This window comes from Fusarium graminearum, chromosome 4 (assembly GCF_000240135.3).
Source record: "Fusarium graminearum PH-1 chromosome 4, whole genome shotgun sequence".
NCBI lineage: Eukaryota > Fungi > Ascomycota > Sordariomycetes > Hypocreales > Nectriaceae > Fusarium > Fusarium graminearum.
The window spans coordinates 5980261-6002937 of NC_026477.1; the positions used below are offsets into that span (position 1 = coordinate 5980261).

Sequence of the window (22677 nt, forward strand, 5' to 3'; positions counted from 1 at the left end):
TTTCCGTCCAGTCATTAACCATTAAACGAGTCGAAATCAAGTTCGCCTGCCCTTGTTTAGGGCGAGTTTGTGATGAGAAGATGAGAGCAGAACATCATCTCTAGAGATCGAGAGTCTGCAGGAGAGAAGGGGGAGCCTTCTTGTCGGGAGAGGATAGTGTCATCTGGAATATTTGATTAGCAACAAGCTTAGAGTATTTGAAAACAGCATTGCTTACAGTCTAGATCGATGCTTTGAAAATAAGCCCCAATTACGGGATCTTGTTCCGAAGTGATAAGCTTGCCCGCCTCGCCACGAAGTGTCTGTGGAAGAGCCTTGCGAATTGCTAAAAGCATCTTCAACAACCTGGCAAGGTTATCGCCCTGCTGTGTAAAGACACTAGGGTCTCTCTCCAAAGGCCATCCTGGGCGGAGATGGTCTTGCTCCCAAGCCTTGAAAGCCCATGTCGACTTCTCGAGGCAGTTGAGGAAAATGACGGCTGTCAGGTACATCTTAAAGTTGACCTTCACTTTGCTGTCCTGCAAGACACGATGCATGCCACTCAAAAGTGCCTTGGACGTGTTGTTGGCCTTCCTCTCTGCTGCTGCATTGAGTTGCATGCAGAGAGTCGTGTAGATGTCGGCGTCGTTCTCGCTTTTGGCCTCTTGAATGCGTCTAGGCTCTTCATTTTCGTTCGCTGGTCTTTCGACAACATTCCACTGCCTTTCGCGGTCAATACTTTCTACCAGGCCCCATAACTCCAGAGACTTTCGAAGCAAATCGTCCTCCGATTCTTGGAGTTGCTGAAGTGCGAGGTCTAGAGTGACGCGCATGAACTTGGATGGTTCCCTATCGATGAAGAGTTGAAACACGTCGCGCATGTAGGCCTCCACCTTTCCGGGGACATCCTCTTTATCCTGGTCGATCATGATCACTTGAATGAATGACTCCTTACTGCCTCGAATTTCTGCTAGCGTGTCACTAGGCTCTAGCAACGCGACCATGGCCTCAAGAACAATGACTTTGCCGGTTTCAGGGAAGTGCGATACTTCTATCACAGTGCCGTCGTGGGCCATGTTTAGCTGGTTTTTCAGGAGGTTGATGCGATTCTGGGACAGGACAACCTGAACACCAGCAGAGTATAAATCGAGCTGCTCCTGAAGCCTAGTCCGGACACAGCCAGTTCTCCATACCCTAGGGGCAAGAACCTTTCGACACGTATCGCATGGTGTTCCTTTGCCGCAGTTCTTGCGAAGAATTCTGCATCTAATGCAGGCGCCAATTTTGCGAACCTCTTGGACCTCTTTGCGTCGCGCGGCAGTGAAACGGGACCGAGCATGGCGGGGCCTTCCATTGAGCTGTCCATCGCTTGTGTCCATTCGGATGCCACCACGAGTCATCTGGATAGGTGGTGGAGGGTGTTCGTGGACGAGAGGAGCCGGCGAGGCAGTTGTCAGATATGTCATTTCGCCCCATGGCTGCGAGATTTCATTATCAGGCGCAGCGGCTGCACTTGGTGACGTTTCAATCGTGGCCGGAATTTCCATCGTTGGTGGTGGCGTCGCGGAACCGTTCTCGTCAACGAGTTGGGGATCGAGAAGCGATGGGTTCAGTCTAGCTGTAGCGGCAACAGCAACCGAGATGTTTGAGACGTCGGGGGAAGCATCACTGTTGGGGAGCAATGCTTGGAGGCGCTCCTCAGGCGATAGCTCGGTTCCTGGGAGCGGCTGTTGAATCACACCTGTCAGACATGTTAGAAACACTGCTTATGACCCATGTTGCATCATCATACCTCTGTTTCCCTGTTGCGATCGGGTCTCATAGCTCACTGGAGGGTTATCAAGGGTAAACTGCTCGTGAAGCTCGAAGCGATCCGAAACATGCTGAGTGTTGGCAGGGTCCGAAGGGTCAGCAGAAGCTTGTACGCTCTGAGCACGGTTGTTCTCGCTCAAATTAACCTGTCGCGAGGCTTCGGCTAGAGTTTCTAGGGCGCTCCATCCTTGGGGAAGATTGGGAACATCGACTGACTGTCCGTTTGGCTGTGTCTCGGGAGGTGGTCGTTCAGCAGGTGCTCGGGCATTCGTAATACCATGGAGTTCGAGGCAGGCTCGCATACGATCCGATTCGGGTATAGCAGGACACTTCTTGGTGATATGCGTGGTCAAGCTATCGATCCTGCCCTTGGGGAAGTTCTCGCCGCATTGCTTACACGTGTGCGGGTATCGATTACTGTTGTCGTTAAGCTTGGGGCCCCGGACGAAGTACTCGAGGATGAGGGGGTTGGGCTTGCGGCCCATTGCGCGCTCAAGGGCGTTGCAAGCGCCTAGCCCACAACCTGATCCTACAAGGCGTTGAATACGCCGATTCCGCCAAAAGACCGCTACTGGGAAGTCCGGTCGGCTTCGCGATAAAAGCAGTGTCAACACGGAAAGCTGGGAATTGGTGATAGGATTGTGCCGTGGCTGCGATTCTGCCTTTGCAGACCGACAAATTTCTCTCACCGCCTGTGGGATATGGGATCGGACTTTTGATTAACCCGAGGGCTAGCGTGAAGTTTGTAAAGTCAGGGTTATCATTGGTAGAAATTCTCCGACGCTTGAGCTCTTGCCCATTCACTGAGACATGTACATACATTCTGTGGTGGCAGGCACTGGTGGGGTAGAAAAAAGTTGCACCCCGCGCTTCGGTTAATGTATGATCTTGAACTTGGAGTCTTGTTTGTACCACTTATAGGTTCGATTTGTTGTTGCAATTGACAAGTTTTCCTTCAAGATTTATTTTACCATCAACCTCAAAACCCAAAGATGAAGAACATTCAGCGTCTTGAACTGCCGGCTGCGGCTGATATGCATGTTCATTTGCGCCAGGGCGAATTGATGGACTTGGTAGTCCCAACTATTCGTCAGGGTGGAGTTGATACGGTATTCGTGTACGGATTCTATAGACAAGATTCAGTATCCAAAGGCTAATAGAACATAATAGTATGCCTAATCTTGTATGTTGTCTTCTGTGAAACACGTGTATATGGAGAGTTGGCGTATTGGATGTTGAGATTCCAAGACCACTAACTGTGACTACGATAGCTCCCTCCCCTCACTTCGGTCGAGCAGGTATGATCTCTTCAAGTAATTTAAACAAAACTGCTCTGACGATAGCGATTCCAGGTTCTTGACTACAAGTCCAAGTTGACTGCCATCACTCAAGATGTCAACTTTCTCATGTCCCTTTATGTTAGTCTCTATCCTCACCCTGTACCTAAACTCGTTCTCACTCCTATAAGCTTCATCCTTCAGTTACCCCTGAAGTGATTGCTCAAGCTGCCGAGGCCGGTGTCACTGGTGTCAAGCTGTATCCTCAGGGTAGGTGTCAATTGGTCTTGTGTTGACGATAGAGTACTAACTTACACCATACAGGTGTCACCACCAACTCTGAAAATGGTGTTTCTGATATCACAGCGTTCTATGACACATTTGCTGCTATGGAGAAGCACGGAATCGGTCAGTTATTTCTATCTATTTTAATTGAATTTTGCCTGACAGTATCATAGTCTTGAACATCCACGGAGAAGCTCTCGAGTCTCTTGCCCCAGCTGATACCACCCTGGAGGAGGCTTTTCTCCCCACTTTGAAGCAACTTCACGATCGGTTCCCTAAGCTTCGCATTGTAGTAAGTGTACCTTTATAACAAATAATTGGATTATGATTGACGTAATTATTTAGCTCGAGCATTGCACTACCGCTGCCGCTGTAGAGGCTGTCAAGGCCTGCGGACCTACCGTTGGTGGTATGATGTTACCGATTCGCCATCCTGCTGAACACCCCTTTTTAACTATTTCATAGCTACTATTACTGCCCACCACCTTTACCTCACTTCGCACGAGGCTTGCTGCGACCCCTTTGCTTTTTGCAAGCCCATCCCTAAGAAGCCCACTGACAGAGACGCTCTGGTCAAGGCTGTCGTGAGCGGTAACAACAAGTTCTTCTTGTGAGTCGTTCCTCTACCTCGACATTAATATTCGTCCTTCGTACTGATAATTTCAAAGTGGAAGTGACAGTGCTCCTCACTCCCTGCAGTCCAAGACCTCTGCTGAGCAAGGCAAGGCCCCTGCAGGTGTCTTCACTCAGCCTTATGTTGTGCAGCTTGTTCTCCTTGGTCTCGAGGAAGCCATTGAGCGTGGGGCCATATCCGAGGAAGAAGTTACAGAGGAGAAGCTCGAAAACTTCTTCAGCCGCAATGGTCGACGCTTCTACAAGTTGCCCGATACCTCTGGCAACAAGATCATCTTGGAGAGGAAGGGCGAGAAGATCCCCACTAGTGTCAAGAGTGCCGACGGAAAGTCTGAGGTTGGTATTTCCAGACATGGCACTGAGGTGTTCAGCCTGACCTGGGCCTGAATCGAACCGCGATCCATTCGAAGTTGTGTCGAGGTGTAGAGGATGTGCGGATAAATAGGAGTGGCACTCAATATATGACACTGGACCTGCAGTTTGACCACAGGTTTATGAGTTACCATATAACAAACAGCTTGTTGAGCGACGCTATGAGCAGTTGCGACTATAAAGATACTGTACACTAACAACCATAACTCCAGGCTATGCTCTCAAGTTTGAACTAAACCTGGGCAGAAATAAGGGTATCCGGTATAAGCAAAGCAGCTCCTTATCTAGATTCTTCATCTCTCCCCCAAACATTTCGAAACTCCTCCTCGTCTATTCCATGATGCGACTCGTAGTTCGAGGTTGTCTGATGCTCCGATTGATCTTCACCATCGTTCAGAGTCCTAGACTCATTGTTTCCTGGACTGGCCTGTCCATCATGACCACCGACCTGGACAGTTTCAACGGGAGCAGGAGGCCCCTTGTTTAATCCCAATTTATTTGGGTCCGGTTCGTCGTGTTTGACAACCTTCTTTGGTTTCTTCTTCTTTTTGATCGGGACGACAGACTCGGCCTGAGGTTCCACTCGGGGGGTCCGGGCAGGCGTATGCGCGCTACTCCTTTGCTTCCCTTTGTTGTTAGGTGGGTATTCCGCTGCAGGCGACCTCACAGATGGACTGTTGTAGGCAGACCTCCCACCAAAGCTTCCAGGAGAACGATATCGCTCTCTCAATGGCTCGCTAGCTGTAATTACAGGATACTGTCTCGAATTAGATGGGTGAATGTGTATGGAGTTGATTTCACTTACATTCCAGTCGCCATACTCCAGTTGTCGTGCTTGTTCATACAGACGGTCTTCGTCAGGATCCACCTCTGGTTCCTCAAAAGTGCCGTGTGTATTTTCGTTGATTTGATCAGGTCGATTGTCACTCGATTCACCATTTCCCCGAAGGAGGGGTGTGGTGGAGTTGATCTCTCCTGGCTTGGGGAGCCAGTACTTCCCTTTTCCACCACGCTCATATCTCATACCTTCCTTAAGTCTCGCTAATCGAGATTTGGAATCTTCATGAGCCATTACTTTGTCGCCGGAATCAAAAACTCTATAGCCGTATGTATCTCCTCGGAAGGTTAACTTGGAGTCTTCAATAAGATCTCTAATACCGAATGCGTCCTTGAAAGCGTGTCGCAGCGGCATGCGTGCAGACAGAATGCTGTTGTCTGCAAAATCGTGCCATGAAAATGCATACCAGTGGGCCACTGCGAAGATGGGCATCTCTACACATATAAGAGCGTCCTGGATAGCCGCGGCAAGGTTGTCTGATGTATACCCCTCAACATCATCGGGGATAGCGCCAAGAAAGACCAAAATCGAGAGAAAGAAGCCCTGCCAGTATGAAGCAAAAATGATGAGTTTGATACAGAGAAATTTGGGTACAGGCCTGAATGGCTTCAAGTCTTTGTTCATGCAAACCCAGAAAAGACCAAGCGCGTACAGGCTGACAGTGACACTGATATTGTAAATAATACCACTCCATAGGTAGCCTGAGGTGAGGCCAATATAGCCTTCCTGATAGGTGCCTGTCGCTTTCATGATGATGGCCGATGTGGCAAGGATAGGCTTCAGCCAAGCATACTGGAGGATGCCACGCTTGATCGACAAAAACGTGTGAGGATCAGAAATATCAACCTTGGGGAGGACATGATTGAGAGGCCAAAGATGATGCACTGGGGCTCGACCGTGTGTCATGATGATGAGGGATCGCTCGCCGCTGAGATAGTTGATGAGAAGCTGGAAGAACGTATAGATCGTGAATGCTTCGTAGATGTCGCGAATTGGATCGAGGAACGCGGCAGCTTTCAGGGAAACCATGCTGGTCCATGACGCTATCGAATATATAGGCACCATGAGGAGGATTCTGACAACGTATCTTTGCAAAAGAGGCTTGCGATAATTCTTGGCTTGCAACATTATTGAGCTTTGGGTTTTTGTTAGCTGTGTGCAACACGATTAATATTATGAAGCGTTCATACATTACCGATAGTATTGTCGCAATCACAGATGCAACGCCCGCAACCACCGTAGTGGCGTATGTGAGCTTCTGGCCGGTACCGCCATCGGCCATGACTTCGACGTAACCCTCCATTGCTACGAGGTCTACAGTTTGTCGAAGTTGAGAGTGTTTAGGCGATCGATAGCTGGAATGTCCTAGCACATGACTGGCGTGCTACGCAGGATATCTAGTGAGCTGGAGAGGTCGCTGACAGGAGAAAGAAGATATGATAGAGTGTCGAGAGTCTTCAGACCGCGCCGATGACGACGTCTTTAAGCCTTCGCGAATGCAGAGTGCAGCCTGGCCATGTACTGCGTTACAGGCGCGAATGGGACTTGGTGTTTACCCAGGTATGCTGGGGCAAATGATGTATTTGTTGCCTCGAGTGTGGTACGTAAGGGTGTCTCAGGAATGATAGCTCCGGGGCGGCGTATTGTTCATGCGCCCTTACGCCTGCCCCATATTGAGACTAGGTAACCAGTTGAACTTTCATGATAAGCTATGGGTATCTTACTCGAGCGAGGAGACCATTGCTATGATAGCATAAACCGATGGTATAGCACCTCTAGCGATTAGGGGAAGGTTTGAACTTTTAATTTTGCTGATCGTCTGCCCAAAATGAGGCGATATTCTATATTCTGGAGACTGCGCTGTGAGGCTCATCTTGCGACATACGAGAATCCCGCTTGGATACGTGGGGGATCCATTACAGTGGACGCTAACCGCTATTAGGGTGACCATAGGCAATGGCACGTATGGATCCTTGGGGTCATAAAAAGCTTGGATCTAATTACCCAATGAATAAATACTTTGGTCACTTTATGCTATGTTGGCCCGGTTCTTCGGCTGTTTATTTTCTGTTCCTCAAGCTCAGACCTTGAGTTTTCTGTTGCCCCTTATGGCACGAACCGTGGCTCCACTACCCTGCATCTCCTACATGACAGGGAATTGACATTAACCTTACCTGGGTTCAACAACCACGGTCCGGTCCTCCACTGTCGCGACTACTGACCTTAGCTTTCGAGATTGGATGTCCTGACTCCTGATCAACCCTGACATCAACAAACCAGGCAGCACATCTACCATGGGTGCTTTACTTACGGAATACTGCATGATTATTTCCTTAGCTTGACTCTCACGAAACGATAGAAGTTGAAACTATAATGCGACGCATCTTCTTACCTTCCAGTGGAGTTCAGTAAGCTCCATCGAGTCCATTTCAATATGAATATCACAGTCCCAAACCTCGACACTGCGATTGTTGTAGCTAGGGCTATTGAAAATAACCCCCAATTCAACTAGTAGGCTCTCCCGCAGTACCTCAAACACCAACTTCGTCACTGACTCGAGTGTTTGACAGTAAATTCCTTATTTTTGTCGCATTATGCTGTTTTCTAGCAATATTCTTCGTCCTCTACCTCAACCGAGTCTTTGGGTCGATCGTATCCTACGCGCTTCGAGCCTACACATGGCACCATTACCGAATTTATATAGATTTCAAGGCCATTCAAATATCCCTTCTTGGCGGACGAGTCTTCTTTACAGGTTTACGATATCATGGCGAGAACGAAACATTCATGGTCCAACATGGCTACATAACATGGCGATATTGGCTTCGAAGAGTCCGAGATGCAGACATAATCGACGCCCGGCAATCTCAATCGCCCATCACAGACGCTACGCCGACAAACCATATCAAGAACGCGGAATTACCGTGCCGTATCCAGGTGGATCTGGTCGGGCTGGAGTGGTTCGTGTATAACCGTAGCCCAGCCTACGATGGTATTTTGGCAGGACTTACCGAAACCCACGATACGGAACCTCACTCAAGCGGAGTATCGGAGAAGGACGAGGCAAATGTTCGTCTTCGAGGGCCCAAGAAAGACACATGCTTTTCGGCCAGTAACGAGAAGGAGGCAGAAGTGAAGAAGCAGCTCGGCGAGCGAGCCAAGAACATATTCCGACGTACAACGACAGGCTTCGGAAGCGTTGAAGACGACGAAAATATAAAGGACGAGAAACCTGAACTACCTTTCATGCTTCGACTGTTTCCCGTGCACATTCGATGTCAGAAGGCGGCTGCTGTTATAGGCAACGAAAACACAAAGGCCATCCTTGTTGCTAAAACTGACTCGTTGGATGTGGAAGTAGATGCCTCAGAGACAACTACGCCGGATCCATATCGACAAACGTTCAAGGTGCAGTTCCAGCATCCAGTTATTGAAATTAAAGAGAATGAAGACTTTAAGGAGGATCAGGTCGCACGTGCAGCACGAGACCGTGACAACACCAATAATCAAGAAGCAATATCGAAACGGTCGCTTTTCCGTCACCATCGTCGAAAGACCGTCAATTCGCTGCGGAACTTGGTTCCCTATTGGCGACGTTCTGTTGAATCTTTCTCGACTGATTCGCAGACGGCTATGAACACGGCCACTTCTCAAGTTCCCGGGGTCAATCAGTGGCAAGGTCTAACACGGTATCTGGATGACCGTGATCGAGATGATAGGGCTCGTTGGGCATCTGTAGAATATGCAGCTGTTACAACGATCCTTGACAGCCCTGAAGCTGTACTCACAGTCTTCTGGGATGCCGTGGGGAAGGTCCCGGAGCACAGTCACCACGGAGGCGCAAAGCCGTTTCCAATCAACATCAACGGTGATGAGTCTCCTGCCTGGGGAATAACCTTTTCAATAAAAGGAGGCACTATGAACTATGGTCCTTGGTCTGATCGTCAGCGAGCAGATCTGCAACGCTTCTTCTTCCCATCATTATGTAAGGATGCCACACCGGCCAAACCACAAAAGCCGGGAGAATGGAGAGTGGCTACGACGTTCCAACTGTCCATTGAGATGGATGATGCAGTTACTTTGAGAGTACCTATTAGGGAGGAATCCAAAAACTGGCGCTGGCGTGGCAAGGAACCACCTCTGCGACATACTAAACCTCCAACCAAACGAAAGCAAAGAAATCGGGCGAAGAAGAATAGCAAAGGAGATGCAACTCAGATTCGGCCAGCAGGATGGTTGGAAGTGAAACTACCAGCTAATTCATCCATCAAGTTCGTCATGGATATGATGGCCAGCTCTACCGGTTATACCACCAAACTCGACGTTGATTTGCCAGGCTCAGAGCTTTGGAGCAGTGTTAATCACGATCTATTGTGGCGATCTGGTCCTCAAAAGATATCGTGCGATCTGTCCAACCCTCTTTCATGGAACTCTCTCAGGAATTGGCATTTCAACATCACAAGCTCTAAGATGGAGCTTTTCATGTTGAGAGACCACATCTTCCTTATCACAGATCTTGTTGATGACTGGACAACTGGTCCACCTTCTGACTATCTGGTATATGTACCTTTCAAGTACCACCTCAACCTCAGTCTCAAATCATTAAAGGTCTATCTCAATGTTAATGAAGCCAATATCATCGACAAAGCCACAGTCATCGAGGATAACACATATCTGGTTCTTTCCAGTCCATGCTTGACTGCTAAATCCTGCATCCCGGCTGACTCCTTCCGGCCAAACAAGAACGCCATCCCTTTCGATGTACGTGCTGATCAGTTGGACCTGGCACTTCAGGTTCCTCAATGGAACACACAGGCTGCGTTCCTCTCGTCTAAACAGCTCGGTCATATCGAAGGTCTCGTTATAGATGGAAGCTACAATTACAATGCCACGACGTCAACAGCAAACACCGACACACTGATCCTCAATGTCCGTGGCCAATCGCCTTATATCTACCTATATGGATTTCTTGTCCGGTATGTTATTCTTCTAAAGGACAACTATTTCGGAGAATTTGTCCACTTCCGAACGCTAGACGAATACCAAAATCAGCTTCAGTTGAAAAAGAAGAACCCAGATGCCGAGGTTGTGACACAACCCCCTCCCAAAAAGTCCAATGATATGGATGTCGTTCTGGGCCTTAGAATCGAAGATCTCAAGATTATGTTACCGACTAATCTTTACTCTGCTGATCGTTACGTTGAGGGCGAGCTAGCTGGTGTCTCTGTTGACTTGCGCTTCACTAATTATTTCATGGAAGTCGAGGTTGAGGTTAGCCCCGTGAGTCTCTCGTTAGGATGCGTTGAAGGCACTCTCGACTCTCCAAGCATGTCCTCATCCAACACCCAGCTTTTCATTGATGGCCTGCGAATCTTTGGCCACAAGCTCTTCGGACTTCCGCCATCTGAGCCAGCTTATGTCTGTAACTGGGACATCGATGTGGGTGGGATCACAGGAGAGTGCACAAGTGAGTTCCTCGTTGCGATCGCAAAGGGCGGCAAAGCCCTTGCCTTTTGCTTCGACGACGTTGAGAATGCCCTTGTGCCGTACTCATCACTCATCTTCTATGATATCACATTTGCCCGAGTTGCAGTGCAATCAGTCCAAGTCTGGCTGCATGTCGACGAAGCTGCGTTCCTTATGTCGACTGATACTATCGACATATCTTTCAACGACTGGGCTAGATCTCATTATTCTAAACGCGCTGATATCGTTATACCCAACATCCAGGTGTCTTGCGTGAATGCAGAATCAGCAGGAAGACAAAAGGCGAGACACCCTCACCCGGTTGAAACGGACGCCCATTTTCGAACAACTGTTCGTCTTGCTGTAATTGGACGCAAGTTCAAGTTCAGCGAAGAACGACGAATCCAGCAAGAATTAGTACAGAGGGAGGATCAGAGAACACACCGAGTGGAGTTCCTCCTTTTGCCAGAGTATCTGGATGATCTTGTCCCAGAGGCTGTAGAACCGCCCGCCCAATGTGCACCTCCGCCTCCTCATCCTGCTGTAATCCTTGAGGCTGAGATGGACGATATCTCGCGCAGGACAGTAACCTCTCGCCAGTCACGAGGCTTGAGCCACAAGTCATCATTCCTTTCACTTGCAGAGTCTAGCGACGGCAGCATTGTGCTTACACAGAGTCAATATAGAACCAGGTCCAGAGCTAAGCAGGAAGGCCATTTGGGGGCGAAACCTTCCTTGATAGACAACAGACGGTCTTTACAGTCAAGAGCTTCGTTTGGATCCATTCGCTCTGCCAATGACGCTGTAAGGACCGACCCTGCTCACTCGTCGGTGGCCTTTTCTAGCCAGTATGTCTCGCCTCAGTTTCCACTAAACGGTCTGCGGCCAAGTACGCTTGAAGTTCCCGTCCAAAGTATGGAAAATGGCGAACAAGACGACGGATTTGATACAAGAAGCATAGGATTGGATGATATTGATCCCAATGGCTTGGGTGAAGATCATCCATATCTTAGTGCTATTGTCGAATTTCCGTCTGGCATGTCGGCCTTCGTCACCCCGTCCGCGTTGCGCCACGCCGCTTCGCTCCTTGATGCGCTGCAGCCGAATCAGCCTGAAGACGTGTTAGACACCTTTCAGATTGATGCCATGACCAAAATCTTCGATATACAAAGGGAGCAAGGAACTAAGGGCCAGATAAAAGATGTCATGGTTCGAATACCCAGCGCTTCATTCAGACTTCTGAATTCGACTTCCGAAGACTCTTCTGGCTATACACAGGAGGATCAGGACCAATACGACCTCACGTTATCAAAGGTGGTCCTGATGGCACGAACGAGCACTAGCTGGGATGATCCGTTTCGAGAGGAGACACGCCATTCGAGAACCTCACTTCAATTGCGTTTAGGGGCAGCAGAGCTTTCTGTATCGGAACGTAAGCCATCGTACCAGGAACCCCAACCTGCAGTAATGGCACAGATTGAGGATGTTACTGTATCGATAGGTGAAAAGGAGGTCAGGTTTATTGATGCAGAGATTGGATCTGTGGTAGGAAGCACCGCTTCAGGCAAGATTGAGTATCTTGCCTCGCTCATTCATCGCACTGGAAATATCGCTTCTGAGCTTGGCCACGTGTTTTCTCAGACGATGGAAAAACACGAGAATCGTTACCAGTACTTCACGTATCTTCTCCTAGAACAAGGCGAGTCTATCAACGATCCTTCTTTTTTGGTTCGACCTTCTGCTGTACTTCGATCTGCAGACGATCATCTGCGCACGAACGACTCGTGGAAACTGGCCATGCGGCTACGCCAGATCTGGACTGCCATGGACTCGCAGTCCAAGAACCGAATCATGTCACAGTGCTTTGACACCATCCCCGACTTACCAACCGATGCTACAAGATACGTAGTGGATGCATTGGAGAAGTGGCGGGGGTGGGATATGGAGGACTTGACAGGTGCTTTTGTCCTAACCAACATCTTTGGGCGAATCAAAGAAACAGACATGACTACCCGTGATCAACTCCCTCTTCTCGGTGCTTGCAGGCTTGCAGAGCTTCAACTCGTCCTCGACCCTGGGCCAAAGCAGAACAAGATCGGTTTCATTGACCTAGCCGCAAGAATTGACCAACAGATGCAGGAAGCTGATGTTGCGCACAGCGTACCCAGTACTCCCTTCACTACTCTGAATATTTCTTGTACAGAGGCAGGAATCAACCTGAACTGGGAACTCTGCGAGTTGGCCGAAGAAGTTTTGCAACTCTATGGCAAGAGCCAAAGCCAGGTTCAACCGATGCAAGTCATTCCGAAGCCCAAACGCCCGGCAAAGCCCAATCCTACTACATGGCCTCCTGTTCATGTCGTAGTGGAGGTGGCTAAAGGAGCCATCGAATTCGAAACAATCAATCTCAAAGCAAAGACGTTCAGTCATGGTCTGAAAATATCTTTACTTCATCAGTCCGGCCAGGACGCCTCAAGTGCCATGAGTCTGATGCTGAATTGCAACGCCATTACCTCGGTGCTTCACAGTAACTCTCATGCCCTGGGCATGACACAGTTGAAACACGCAAGTATCTTTATTTCTCATGAGCTTCAGAACACCGACGATAAGTCCAATCACACAATCAAAGCAAGTGCTGGCAGTCGGAGTTTGACATTCACGATCAAGGAAGACCCCATTGGGTTAATGGAAGTACTGGACCGCCTCCTTGGTGATGAGATCCAGACGGTGTACAGCTTGAAGAACCAGCTGGCCAGCATGTCGAAGTCCAAGCCGCCAGATGAACAAAAAAAGATTTCAGATCGCTTATCAAGCGTGAGGTTTAATCTTGCCATGTTCTTGGACGAATATAGCATCACCGTCCCCTTTCTCCAGTCACTTACCTACAAGATCACTGGAACTGTGGCACGAGCTGCTGTTGCGGCGAATTTTGGAAAAGAAATTATTTTCGATTTTGACATCAAGGAGAATTATCATGAGATGCAGATCAATGTTAGAAACAAACCTCGAAGCATTTCTCTCCTCCAGATTCCTCCTACCAATGGCCGGATCACCAGCCAGATGGGCCCGACAGAGCATCAAATCAACGTCTTGTCATCTCTGGAAATTGTTCAGCTAGATGCATCGGCCGTGTACAGTCTTCTCACTGCACTCAACAGACCTCAAATATCCAGTGCTGTTCAAGAGTTACAGCAGCAATCCAAGATGATTCAAGACCGTGTTACCGAAATCTTTGGTGTAGACGGCGATGGTCCTCCTAAAATAGCAACCAAACCTATCAAGGCAGAGACTCCAAGCTTGAGAATCGTATACAATGTTCATTTAACATTGGCCGGCCTCCAAGTCTTTGCTAAAACATCTCTCAAGTCACAAACCGAGCCAATGGCTCAAGTCTTATTCTCCTTGGATAGGTCTCATTTGCATGCGTCAAACCGACATGAGGCCCATGGTCCGATTCTCAAATATCCAGAGATTCACCTTAACTTGAGCCACATTGGTCTTGATATTCGCAGAGGTCAAGAGGACTTAATGAGATCTTGCGGAAATTTGGGTGTCGGTGTAGAAGTCTCTGCCAGCTCTACCCTAGGAGACGACGGTAAAGAGGACTGGGCATTTAACTTCAGGAGCGACGATTTCGAATGCAACCTAGCTCCCGAAACTATTTCGACTGTCGTTGACGTTCTGGGTTACATGGGTGAGAAGATCAAGGATCTTGACACTTCTCGGGAACTGGATTATCTCAGAAAGCTGAGACAGTCCAAGCCCAAGATTACGATCAACGGCGACGACGAACGAGAGGAGGTCGACCTTATTGACTCTGTCCTAGCATCTGTACAGTACCAGTTCGAACTCAGGAACATTCGTGTCCGTTGGAGCGTTGCGGACAACGTGGCTGACAAGTCCAGTACCAAGGAGGATCTGGTCTTGTCAGTCAAGCTTTTCGAGTTTGGCACAAGGACCAAACGATCAGCGCGATTATCTATTGAGAACTTTCAGATCCAGATGGTGCCCCTCGGCCAGGACATGAATGTTCGCTCACTTCACTCAGCACTGCTACCCGTGATCACATTCAACATTGCCTACATGTCAACTGCTTCGGCGCGAAGGATGGCATTCCAGGCTGTTGGCGAATCCCTGGACTTACGGCTGACATCTGCATTCATTGTACCAGCCGCGCACTTGGCTGAGTCAATCACGCTCTCGTTAAATAATATTGCGCAGGCATCAACACAATGGAATACTGCAGTCGCAACAGAGAAAAAGGCAGACGAGCTGCCCAAGTCGCAGCCACAGCGAAGTGTCTTTGGTAACAAACGGCTGGAAAGCCTACTTATTGATGCAGATTTTGCCGGTGCGGTTGTCTACATCGCTAGCAAGAGGTCATTGAACAATTCAACAAAGGCTCTTGGGCGTCCATCACTCGCAGGGAAATATGGTCAATTCAATTCGGAGGATTCTGAGAGCGGAACAGTCCTTCGCAGTCCCGGCTTGGCTTGGAAGATCGAATATCGTGACGATGCTCAAGATGATCCCTCGCTGTATGGCGAGATCAAAGTTGACGCGTCCAGTAACATTCTGTATCCCTCTGTTGTTCCACTCGTTATGGATATGCTTTCTAGTGTCAAGCAGGTTGTCAAGGATGACGAGGAACCCGAGCTGTCAAATAAGCCGGAAGAGACCAAGCCAACCGCCAACAAGTCTGGTGAAGGTGATAACATCATCACTGCGGACCCAAGTGCAGTGTTGGGCCGCCTGAAACTCAACCTGGGCCTCAGAATCTGCAGGCAAGAATTTTCTCTGAGTTGTCAACCCATTGCTCGTGTCGCGGCCACAGCATGCTTCGATAACATCTACTTTACGGTCAACACTGTCAGGTCTCTGGAGCAAGGAAATTTCTTTGCTATTTCAGGAGATTTCACCAAGCTACATGCAACCGTTCAGCATGTTTACTCACGAGAATCAACGGCAAGTTTCGAGCTTGATTCGATCACTTTGTCGTTTATGAACAGCAAGCATGTGAGCGGAACCAGTGGAGTGTCGGCCATCTTGAATGTAAGCCCCATGGCCGTGTCCATCAACGCTAAGCAGGCACAAGACTTCTTGCTCTTCCGTGAAATCTGGTACCCCAGCGAGTTGAGATCTGCCAGTGCAGCGCCTGTTGCGAAGATGAGTCCTGAGACTTCTCAGAGCGGGCATCTTGTGCAACGATATCAGCAAGTCGCAGCAACAGCGGCGTTCCCCTGGACTGCGACTATCTCGATTGCTGCTCTTGACGTCACCATTGATCTTGGACAAGCCATTGGTAAATCAGCTTTTGCCATAAAGAAGTTCTGGGTATCATCCAAGAAGACGTCGGACTGGGAGCAAAATCTTTGTCTAGGATTTGACAAGATTGGTGTCGACTGCACTGGCCGACTGAGTGGCTTCGTAGCTCTTCAGGACTTCCGTCTGCGCACCTCTATCCAGTGGCCGAAACGCGAAGAGGCTCTCAACGAAACACCCATGATTCAGGCTTCCATAAGCTTCAACGCCTTCCGAGTCAAGGCTGCTTTCGACTATCAAGCCTTTTTAGTAGCAGACATCACTTCACTTGAATTTCTCATGTACAACGTGCGTGAAAGTCGGGATGGTAGTGGAGACAGACTTGTCGCCATGTTTGATGGCGACTCAGTTCAGGTCTTTGGGACAACCACCACAGCTGCCCAAGGTATCGCGTTATGGCAGGCTATTCAGAAGCTTGTGCAAGAGAGAAGAGAGAGCTTCCAGAGTTCACTGAAGGAGATTGAGAAATTCATGAAACGGAGGTCTTTGTCAACATCTCGGAGCACAGTTGCCCAGATGGAGCAAACACCAAAGCTGAAAGAGGAAGACACACTCTCAAAGTCGCCAATTTCTCTGGACACAGATGTTGTTGTGACGCTCAAGGCACTAAACCTGGGCGTTTTCCCCAGCACATTTTCGGATCACCAGGTATTCAAGGTTGAAGCTCTCAATGCATATGCTCGCTTTGCTGCTAGCATGGAGCAAAGACGGATTCATAGTATTTTGAGAATGACGCTAGGACAACTTCGCATCGGTCTTGCTGGGGTTCGAAACGTCGAGGCACCCAAGACTTTGAGCGAGATTTCTGTTGATGATGTCGTTCAACGCGCAACAGGATCAAGAGGAGGAACCATCCTCAATGTTCCACAGGTATCGGCAGTGATGGAAACCTGGCAAAAGCCACGGTCAAACAAGATCAGTTACATCTTCAAGAGTGCATTTGAAGGCAAGGTGGAAGTGGGATGGAACTTTTCGCGTGTGAGCTACATTCGAGGAATGTTTGCGAATCATGCGAAGGCACTCGAGCAAGTTTGGGGCAAAGAGCTGCCCCTTACCGCAGTCAAGATTACAGGAGTGCCTGGGGCGGAACAAACAGAAGGCGAACAGCAGAAGATCACGGCCGAGATTGACGTGCCAATGTCAAAGTACGACTATGTGGCGCTGGAGCCACCCATCATCGAGACGCCGCAGTTACGCGACATGGGCGAAGCAACACCACCGCTCGAATGGATTGGTCTTCATCGTGATCGACTGCCGAACTTGACTCATCAGATTGTGATCGTGTCGCTCCTCGAATTGGCTGGTGAGGTCGAAGACGCATATGCCCGCATCCTAGGTTCATCATGAGATCAGTCATGATGAAATGATGTTTGAGTCCCCAGACGGCGAGTGAGTCATTCGATGACAGTTAGCATAATAAGCAAGCGAGGCGTTATGGAAGATGGTGAAAGATGGGTTGCATTTGCGCATCAAAAAGGTACTTTTGAATTACTCATACGTATATAATAATTCTAGACATAATTCTAACCTTGGTTTTGGATTACTATGCTCATGAAAGCCATCCCATCCAGGAAGTGAATGTGGGTACCCAGTGAGCTTGGTTTATCGATAAACGACGACTATCATGCACGCACATGGGGCAAAATAAATCCACTCATCGGGTTACAAATCACGTAGATGTTGGATGCACGATTGATTATGTTTATAATGTCAAAAATGCCATGTTATTTTTTTGCCTTTTCAATAAGAATTGAGGCATCAGTGTCTCATGACCATCTAGGAAGCTCATCAAGTTTAGTATGTCCAGATGATCCTATTGGGTCTCTTGGATGGACGGCTTTAACGGACTCAAAGCCGAAATGGCAACGAAAATCCTCCAATGGACGAGTGAGGTACAAGCTCATACGAGGAATTTTGGTGGTCTGAGGTAGGTCGTGAGGTGATGATTGTCGGTACGAGAGAGGATTGATCGACCACGTACTGTTTGTGTGCATTCTCCACTGCAAGATACATGAACTTGATGGTGGTGGATTGTCACTTGTCGAGTCGAGCAAAGAGGGGTTTTTAGAGCTCCAGCTCCAGCTACAGCCCACTTCGGACATTTGTAACCTAATGCGGCTACGGGATAGACGAGGATGCAAATCAGCAGCAGTGAGTGAGAGAGAGAAAAAAGAATGGTGCTATGTGGGAGCTGATAAAAGAGGACCAGGGATGTCTCATACCAAGAGAACCCTTTACTTTAGAAAAAGATAGGTTTTTCTGTCACTTGTTTGTGCTGCAGTGCAAGGTGCAGACAATGGGTACTGTCGTACTTACAGAGCATGCACGTCATAGAGGTCAATCATAATGAAAACCGAATGGCTTTGAGGAGGGGAAAGACTCGGTTTCAGAGCTGACCCCCCTCCATTTGTGACGTGAGTGAGGTTGGGCGGCTGGGTCTAGTATGGATAATCTTTGAGACGCCAGACTTTTGCCATGCCAATTCCACATATCCATGTCTGCGGTACCAATTAAAATACCTGAATTAATGTCCAAATAGTAGACAGGCAATATTTAAATATCATGAGTGCATCCATTGAATCCAGAACTACCTACTATCTGTGGCTGGGTTGTTGATGTACGTACTTTACCTACCCGGTGCAGGGACTACAGGCATCTAGAGGGGGAGGGGAATGGAGGGGCAATATGGATAGCACGCACAGCCCACCTTGTCCACCCCTCTAGGTCCAGTGAATGGTTTCGTGCCCAAACTGTAATCCCAGGGCAGCAACCCTCCAATTTCAATCTTTGTGCGGCTTCACTCACTGCAACCGATTGTGGCAATGAACCTGTGCAAGGGAGCTAGCTTAACCTTGGTGAACCTGGACGAGAGCTCAGCAGGCCACCTCGAGATTTTAGCGGACTCATGGGCCTATCGTGACCAAGCCCATCACATCCAAGAGGGCCTGGAGCCGTCTGTTCCTCCAGCGGGCGGCGGAAAACATGTGCAGCGGGGTGCTGCTGCCCCACCAAAAATGCAGAGCCCACTGTCCAAATTTTTTTCTTCCCTGCCGCTCAGTGGGGCCAAGCCTGCCCGCCTTTGGCCTTGGGTGCTGCCGTAGGCGTCTCGCCGAAAGGAATCTTGCTACCTTACCTACCTTACTTCTCCCCGCTCGATTTTTCTCTTTCTTTTCTTCCCTTCCCTCCTCCTCCTCCTCTCTTCCAAACCTTCTATCTCTAAAAAGGGACGCATAAAGAGTGACAATAGTTCTTTTTCGGAACTGTCTCTCTTACATCGTCACTTGAATCGTTGCCATCTTCTTGACGGCAATCGCTTCTTGCTTCTTCCCTTTTTCTGCGGCTCAGATCGCGGGGTGAAAACTTCAACCCCGCTCTGTTCCCACTACAACAACTTCGACTTTACACACATAGTCAAGTTCTTCAGACAATACCGCCAAGATGGTTAAGTGAGTACCATATGTCCTCCTCAACCGCAGTCAACAACATCTACAACACCTTCACCATCACCATCATGACCTCTTCCATCATAACTTCACCCGTCCACTTCCTTCACCATACCCCGCTCGGATTTAAGCACCCCCTCCCTCCGTGACCATGAGCTAACCGCGATGTCTTCACCCAAAATAGCTTCACAATCGACGAGATTCGGCAGCTTATGGACAAGCCTACCAATGTCCGTAACATGTCCGTTATTGCCCACGTCGATCACGGCAAGTCTACCCTGACCGACTCTCTTCTCGCCAAGGCCGGTATCATTTCCACCGCCAAGGCTGGTGATGCCCGAGCCACCGATACTCGTGCCGACGAACAGGAGCGTGGTATCACTATCAAGTCCACTGCCATCTCCCTGTACGGTCAGCTTGGTGAGGACGACGACGTTGCCGACATTGTTGGCCAGAAGACCGACGGAAAGGACTTCCTTATCAACCTTATTGACTCTCCCGGTCACGTTGATTTCTCTTCTGAAGTTACTGCTGCTCTCCGTGTCACTGATGGTGCTCTCGTTGTCGTCGACACCGTCGAGGGTGTCTGTGTCCAGACCGAGACCGTCCTCCGACAGGCTCTTGGTGAGCGCATCAAGCCCGTCATCATCATCAACAAGGTCGACCGTGCTCTTCTCGAGCTCCAGGTCTCCAAGGAGGATCTTTACCAGTCCTTCTCTCGAACCATCGAGTCCGTCAACGTCATCATCTCTACCTACCTTGACAAGTCCATTGGTGACATCCAGGTCTACCCTGATAAGGGTACCGTCGCCTTCGGTTCCGGTCTGCACGGCTGGGCTTTCACCGTCCGCCAGTTCGCTGTCCGATACGCCAAGAAGTTCGGTGTTGACAAGAACAAGATGATGGAGCGTCTCTGGGGCGACAACTACTTCAACCCCAAGACCAAGAAGTGGACCAAGAACGGTACCTACGAGGGTAAGCAGCTCGAGCGTGCCTTCAACCAGTTCATCCTCGACCCCATCTTCAAGATCTTCTCCGCCGTCATGAACTTCAAGAAGGAGGAGATCACCACTCTCCTTGAGAAGCTCAACCTCAAGCTTAACGCTGAGGACCGTGAGAAGGAGGGCAAGCAGCTCCTCAAGGCTGTCATGCGAACTTTCCTTCCCGCTGCCGACTCTCTCCTTGAGATGATGATTCTCCACCTTCCTTCTCCCGCGACTGCGCAGAAGTACCGTGCTGAGACTCTCTACGAGGGTCCCATCGATGACGAGGCTGCTATCGGTATCCGAGACTGTGACCCCAAGGGTCCTCTCATGCTCTACGTCTCCAAGATGGTGCCTACCTCCGATAAGGGTCGATTCTACGCTTTCGGTCGTGTCTTCTCCGGTACCGTCCGATCCGGTCTTAAGGTCCGTATCCAGGGTCCCAACTACGTCCCCGGAAAGAAGGAGGATCTCTTCATCAAGGCTATCCAGCGTACTGTCCTGATGATGGGTGGCAAGGTCGAGCCCATCGATGATATGCCTGCCGGTAACATTGTTGGTCTGGTCGGTATTGATCAGTTCCTTCTCAAGTCTGGTACCCTCACCACCAGCGAGACCGCCCACAACCTCAAGGTCATGAAGTTCTCCGTCTCCCCTGTCGTTCAGCGATCCGTCCAGGTCAAGAACGCCCAGGATCTTCCCAAGCTTGTTGAGGGTCTCAAGCGTCTCTCCAAGTCCGACCCCTGTGTTCTTACCATGACCTCCGAGTCTGGTGAGCACGTTGTCGCTGGTGCTGGTGAGCTCCATCTCGAGATTTGCCTTAAGGATCTCGAGGAGGACCACGCTGGTGTTCCCCTGATCATCTCCGACCCCGTCGTCCAGTACCGTGAGACCGTTACCGGCAAGTCCAGCATCACTGCTCTGTCCAAGTCTCCCAACAAGCACAACCGTCTGTACATGGTTGCTGAGCCTATCGATGAGGAGCTTTCTCTTGCCATCGAGGGTGGCAAGGTCAGCGCCCGTGACGATTTCAAGGCTCGTGCCCGTGTCCTGGCTGACGACTTCGGCTGGGATGTCACCGACGCCCGAAAGATCTGGACCTTCGGTCCCGACGGCACTGGTGCTAACCTGTTGGTCGACCAGACCAAGGCTGTCCAGTACCTCAACGAAATCAAGGATTCCGTTGTCTCCGGTTTCCAGTGGGCTACCCGTGAGGGTCCCGTTGCTGAGGAGCCCATGCGATCTTGCCGTTTCAACATCCTCGATGTTACCCTCCACGCCGATGCCATTCACCGTGGTGGTGGTCAGATCATCCCCACTGCCCGTCGTGTCCTGTACGCCGCCTCTCTTCTCGCCGAGCCCGCTCTCCTCGAGCCCGTCTACCTCGTCGAGATCCAGGTTCCCGAGCAGGCCATGGGTGGTGTCTACGGTGTCCTTACCCGACGACGTGGTCACGTCTTCAGCGAGGAGCAGCGCCCCGGTACTCCTCTCTTCAACATCAAGGCCTACCTCCCCATTCTCGAGTCTTTCGGTTTCAACGGAGATCTCCGACAGGCCACCTCCGGACAGGCTTTCCCTCAGTCCGTCTTCGACCACTGGCAGATCCTTCCCGGTGGCTCTCCTCTCGACGCTACCAGCAAGGTCGGAGCTATTGTCACCACTATGCGAAAGCGCAAGGGTGTCAAGGAGATCGTTCCCGGTGTCGAGAACGTAAGTTTTGCCCTGATTGCAAATAATCATGAGACAGATATGCTAACATGTCATGACAGTACTACGACAAGCTGTAAACGGCTTTTTTTTAATGTGCCGAACGAACCACGAAGCGTGCCACAATGGACACGCAAAATTAATCGGCTGGTAACGAAGATTTGGGACGCATGCCTAATTCCACGGAGGAGCTCCTTGATGATCTCAGGAGGGGTATGCTAAGCGGAAACCAAGAAAAAGAAAAGTCGAGTGACTGAGTTGAAGCTGAATGCCAAGGAGCAGCTCAATCCAGTTTTTATGTAGTTATGTCGTATCTGATGAGTCGAAACACGTTAGATTGAAGTTCATATATTGTGTGCCTTTGGTTACTGTGAATGTGAAGATGCCTTTTCTGCATCAGTGAAGTAAAACAAGTGCTGTCCTTTGGTATAATACATGATCATCCCAGCTTAACGATTTGTTGTTGTACTGAGGACGGAACAGCGACAAGAACGGATATGGGTATGTTCGAAGGCAGCAGTGGCAGGCGGGTTCGAAAAAGTAGATAGCTGCAGCACGCA

The 22677-nt window shown here is 49.6% G+C and overlaps 5 protein-coding genes across 5 annotated transcripts; 3 read left to right on the forward strand and 2 right to left on the reverse strand.

Moving 5' to 3' along the window:
* Positions 1 to 56: 56 nt before the first annotated feature.
* Positions 57 to 2276, reverse strand: FGSG_09578 (uncharacterized protein; the record flags this gene model as incomplete). The annotated part of the gene is made up of 3 exons (XM_011329831.1): positions 57 to 163; positions 218 to 1720; positions 1772 to 2276. The coding sequence occupies 3 exons, from the start codon at positions 2274 to 2276 to the stop codon at positions 57 to 59; spliced, it is 2115 nt and encodes a 704-aa protein (XP_011328133.1).
* Positions 2277 to 2727: 451 nt separating this feature from the next.
* FGSG_09577 (uncharacterized protein) lies at positions 2728 to 4486 on the forward strand. The gene is made up of 10 exons (XM_011329832.1): positions 2728 to 2908; positions 2962 to 2974; positions 3063 to 3089; positions 3144 to 3209; positions 3260 to 3338; positions 3393 to 3476; positions 3527 to 3645; positions 3699 to 3762; positions 3819 to 3963; positions 4022 to 4486. The coding sequence occupies exons 1-10, from the start codon at positions 2784 to 2786 to the stop codon at positions 4371 to 4373; spliced, it is 1074 nt and encodes a 357-aa protein (XP_011328134.1). The 5' UTR covers positions 2728 to 2783; the 3' UTR covers positions 4374 to 4486.
* A 152-nt stretch (positions 4487 to 4638) lies between these two features.
* FGSG_09576 (uncharacterized protein) lies at positions 4639 to 6499 on the reverse strand (the record flags this gene model as incomplete). The annotated part of the gene is made up of 3 exons (XM_011329833.1): positions 4639 to 5091; positions 5164 to 6331; positions 6387 to 6499. The coding sequence occupies 3 exons, from the start codon at positions 6497 to 6499 to the stop codon at positions 4639 to 4641; spliced, it is 1734 nt and encodes a 577-aa protein (XP_011328135.1).
* Positions 6500 to 7630: 1131 nt separating this feature from the next.
* FGSG_09575 (uncharacterized protein) lies at positions 7631 to 17331 on the forward strand (the record flags this gene model as incomplete). Its single annotated transcript, XM_011329834.1, has 2 exons — positions 7631 to 7707; positions 7767 to 17331. The coding sequence occupies 2 exons, from the start codon at positions 7631 to 7633 to the stop codon at positions 17329 to 17331; spliced, it is 9642 nt and encodes a 3213-aa protein (XP_011328136.1).
* Positions 17332 to 19194: 1863 nt separating this feature from the next.
* On the forward strand, positions 19195 to 22466 carry FGSG_09574 (elongation factor 2). The gene is made up of 3 exons (XM_011329835.1): positions 19195 to 19430; positions 19612 to 22120; positions 22180 to 22466. The coding sequence occupies exons 1-3, from the start codon at positions 19423 to 19425 to the stop codon at positions 22195 to 22197; spliced, it is 2535 nt and encodes an 844-aa protein (XP_011328137.1). The 5' UTR covers positions 19195 to 19422; the 3' UTR covers positions 22198 to 22466.
* The last annotated feature ends 211 nt before the right edge of the window (positions 22467 to 22677 follow it).